General features: G+C 36.7%; 2 protein-coding genes across 10 annotated transcripts in view; one reads left to right on the forward strand and one right to left on the reverse strand.

Annotated features, from left to right (window-relative positions):
• Crk (Crk proto-oncogene, adaptor protein) overlaps positions 1 to 52 on the reverse strand; it is a 97,747-nt gene extending 97,695 nt beyond the window's left edge. The window contains exon 1 of one of the 2 annotated variants that reach the window (XM_086550637.1): positions 1 to 52. This exon is cut by the window's left edge and continues 68 nt beyond it. The gene's annotated coding sequence lies outside the window, so the exon portion shown is untranslated. The other variant, XM_086550636.1, reaches the window with a different exon arrangement.
• A 153-nt stretch (positions 53 to 205) lies between these two features.
• Positions 206 to 2,500, forward strand: part of Mitofilin (inner membrane mitochondrial protein mitofilin) — a 16,722-nt gene continuing 14,427 nt past the window's right edge. For all 8 annotated transcript variants that reach the window (XM_043000101.2, XM_043000102.2, XM_043000103.2 and 5 more), the window contains exon 1: positions 206 to 356. In XM_043000101.2, the coding sequence (XP_042856035.2) occupies positions 312 to 356 (45 nt within the window). In that variant the 5' untranslated portion in view covers positions 206 to 311. The remainder of the gene's footprint in view (positions 357 to 2,500) is intronic.

The raw sequence follows: 2,500 nt of genomic DNA on the forward strand, positions 1-2,500 counted from the left end.
CGCCAAGCCACGAGTAAATGTGATAACTTCTCGTTGACACCAACAGATGGCAGCACCTTCGATGATGCGATGGTTCCTTTCTCATTTTTTCACTATTTCATTCATAAATAGTTTTGATTATTATCCTATAGTGGCTAGTGAGGACCTTTAATCCCCCACACGTCAAACATTATACATCAAATAGACCGATCTTTCCGCTAAAGGGTCGAAACGGCAGTGTTTTGGGTCGAGATCTCGGGCCTTTCAGGTGGGGATCGTCTGCCTCGAACTGGACGAAGTTGGACGAGGCTTTTACCGGCTGAGATCCAAAGATGCTACGAATATCATCCAGGATCAAGCCTCATGTAGCGTCCAAGGTAATTAAAACGGGATACCAGCTGCAGTATTATAAATGGGAGGGGTGCTTTCAGAGAGCCGGGGGAAGGCCTGTTATTACATGTTTATTTGGCCTAACTTCCATGTTTGTTGTGCATGATATCATCAGCTGATTTACTCCTAGACGGGTCAGATTATATGTTTCCCATTAGAGTTATCGAATCTCTGTCTTTTCTTGGATTGGAATGGAGGATTTTAGAGCGTATGATTGCATGTGCATATTGGAAATTAAGTTATTGATAATCGACAGCTTAATTATACAGTTATTTGAGTAAGGCTTTGACTTTGGGGTCACGTAAGGTCAATCATTTAAGATAATATACATCTCGAACATTATCTTATTTTATTGCATAGATATTTATTCAGTGCCTGTCTCTAAACACAACTAATAGGAGTGTTTTGTAGAAATCAAATGAATCATTCAACTTGTATAATTTTTCAGCAATGAGAGTTGTTGCTAATTGAAAATGAGAAGTTTTCATCTTTTTTAAAGGAAAAGATATGTGATGAATGTTACAAATACACCCACGTGTCTGCCACTGGCCCATACACTGATCGTCATTGCCTCCATGCCTTTTGGGGTTCCAGCTAAAGCTATCACACAAATGTCAAATATATTCGAGCAAGATAGACCATGTAGACCAAACCATGATATTGAGGAGGTTTACTTGCGAGATATTTTGATTGATATTATGGATTAATCAATAACATTTATAAAAGAGGATCAATCTTTCATCTCTGTAATCATGTCTATGGTTTGTTGACAAATTAAAAGTAAGAAAGAAATGAATGCGAAAGTTTAGCATAGCCTTAGTTGCTAAACATCAGCTCCTCATGTTATATGGACGTGTAAATGATATATGGAAATGAAATCTGAGAAAAATTCTAAGAGAGAATAGAGTGACCTATTGATTTGTGTTTTGACATTCAATCTTATATCCCACATTTCCTGAGAATACTTAGAGTTAAAGATAACACAGCCATGACTTCTTTGAAAATTCTTTATTATGATGTTAAGGATTTACAGAAGTAATCAATGAATATTTCAGGTATTTTATTAACCTATTGCCTAATGACCTAACTGGTCATCAGGGCAGGTGGTCTATGACACTACCGGCACCGGCTAAAAATTAGAGGGATGGGGGAAGGGTTTTCTCCACCCTCTGGTTAGCGCAGACTAGCCCAAACAATATTTTTCCATAAATCCATCATAAAATGCAGGTTTAGGCTGACTTTGGAACCTTGTAGCTCTGGAGCTAATGCTGTTAGAGCCATAATACTTCATGACTGTTTGTGCGCTTCAACTGTGAGCAGATCCCGATGTTGCATCATGTACGCATTGACTCCCGTCTTTTAGGCCTAATCCATGTCGAGATGTATGTTATGACACCTGTACAAAATGGGTTAATAAACATATATTCACGACATCACTCCATTGGCACCAGGTGACCTTATATCACATCATGGGAATATTTCACTCCCACCAAATGCCATCCTATGACGCCATGATCTCTCCCTCAAAATACACATTTTACATCGTTATGTATGTATATACTTGTAGGAGTTTGATTTGCATAGACACATTTTTCTTCACTTGTGAAAAATAAATTAAACAAATATAAACGCCATCTAATACCACCCCGTTGAATTGGGCAGGTGAAAGAAGAAAAGATCTTGCATTTAGTCATTGCACACGCTTGTTATTTATTCAATGGGAGCAGCATTAGGCAATTTTACGTTTTCTTTGGATCTTAGTCAACTGAAAATATCTAAAAAAAAAAAGTATAACAGCTATATTATGTTATTGCGGATTTTGAGTTTCGGTATTAATGGTGTTGAAATTATTCTAAGTAGTCAACATCTTTAACAAGCTGTTTTGAATTACACTTGTGCATGCCATGAATATAAGGTGGATACTGGGCATTCACAAAACATCAGCGAGAACAGTGGAATTTCAGATTTTTATATTTTTTTGGTAAAAGTAAGGACTGTTTCTTGTTATTACATTGCCCATTCCCACGTTATCTGCTTTGATTTTTCATGATTTTTCTCTAACTGGAGATAGATAAAGAACACAAACATATAAGCACAATATATGTATAGTATTTTAACATTAGAGAATTAT

Source organism: Penaeus japonicus, unplaced genomic scaffold (assembly GCF_977035675.1).
Source record: "Penaeus japonicus unplaced genomic scaffold, GWHDUDI00000001_assembly GWHDUDI00000024, whole genome shotgun sequence".
Classification (NCBI taxonomy): domain Eukaryota; kingdom Metazoa; phylum Arthropoda; class Malacostraca; order Decapoda; family Penaeidae; genus Penaeus; species Penaeus japonicus.